The following is a 280-nucleotide window of genomic DNA, read 5'->3' on the forward strand; positions in this document are numbered from 1 at the left end:
AATTTCAACAGGTAAATTTGAAAAATAACTCACCAATGTCGGTTAAGTGCGTCTGTCTCTAGAGAGGAGTCCGAGGGGAGATAGCTGTCGTAGTGGCAGCTGAGGCTACTGTGAGACATCCTACATGGCACTATGCGAACGTAATTAAACTAAAAGTAAATATCGGCATACGAGCGTATCGGAGTGCGCACGGGGCATGCCGCTCGGCCGTGCACGCTTCACACCTATGACGCGGCGAGTGTGCATCTTATAAGAGAAGGCTCGGCTGCGAACCGCGAGT

At 50.7% G+C, this 280-nt stretch overlaps 1 protein-coding gene across 4 annotated transcripts in view; it reads right to left on the bottom strand.

The window, feature by feature from the left end:
* Window positions 1-280, bottom strand: part of LOC106099777 (mitochondrial sodium/hydrogen exchanger 9B2) — a 31,627-nt gene that overhangs the window by 12,266 nt on the left and 19,081 nt on the right. Inside the window, exon 1 of one of the 4 annotated variants that reach the window (XM_013278429.1) lies at window positions 34-274. The exons of the other annotated variants lie outside the window; for them this stretch is intronic. Within the exon in view, the coding sequence (XP_013133883.1) occupies window positions 34-119 (86 nt within the window). The 5' untranslated portion in view covers window positions 120-274. Of the gene's footprint in view, window positions 1-33; window positions 275-280 lie in introns of those variants that run through there. 4 annotated transcript variants of the gene reach the window in all.

This window comes from Papilio polytes, unplaced genomic scaffold (genome assembly GCF_000836215.1).
Source record: "Papilio polytes unplaced genomic scaffold, Ppol_1.0 DF824102.1, whole genome shotgun sequence".
NCBI lineage: Eukaryota > Metazoa > Arthropoda > Insecta > Lepidoptera > Papilionidae > Papilio > Papilio polytes.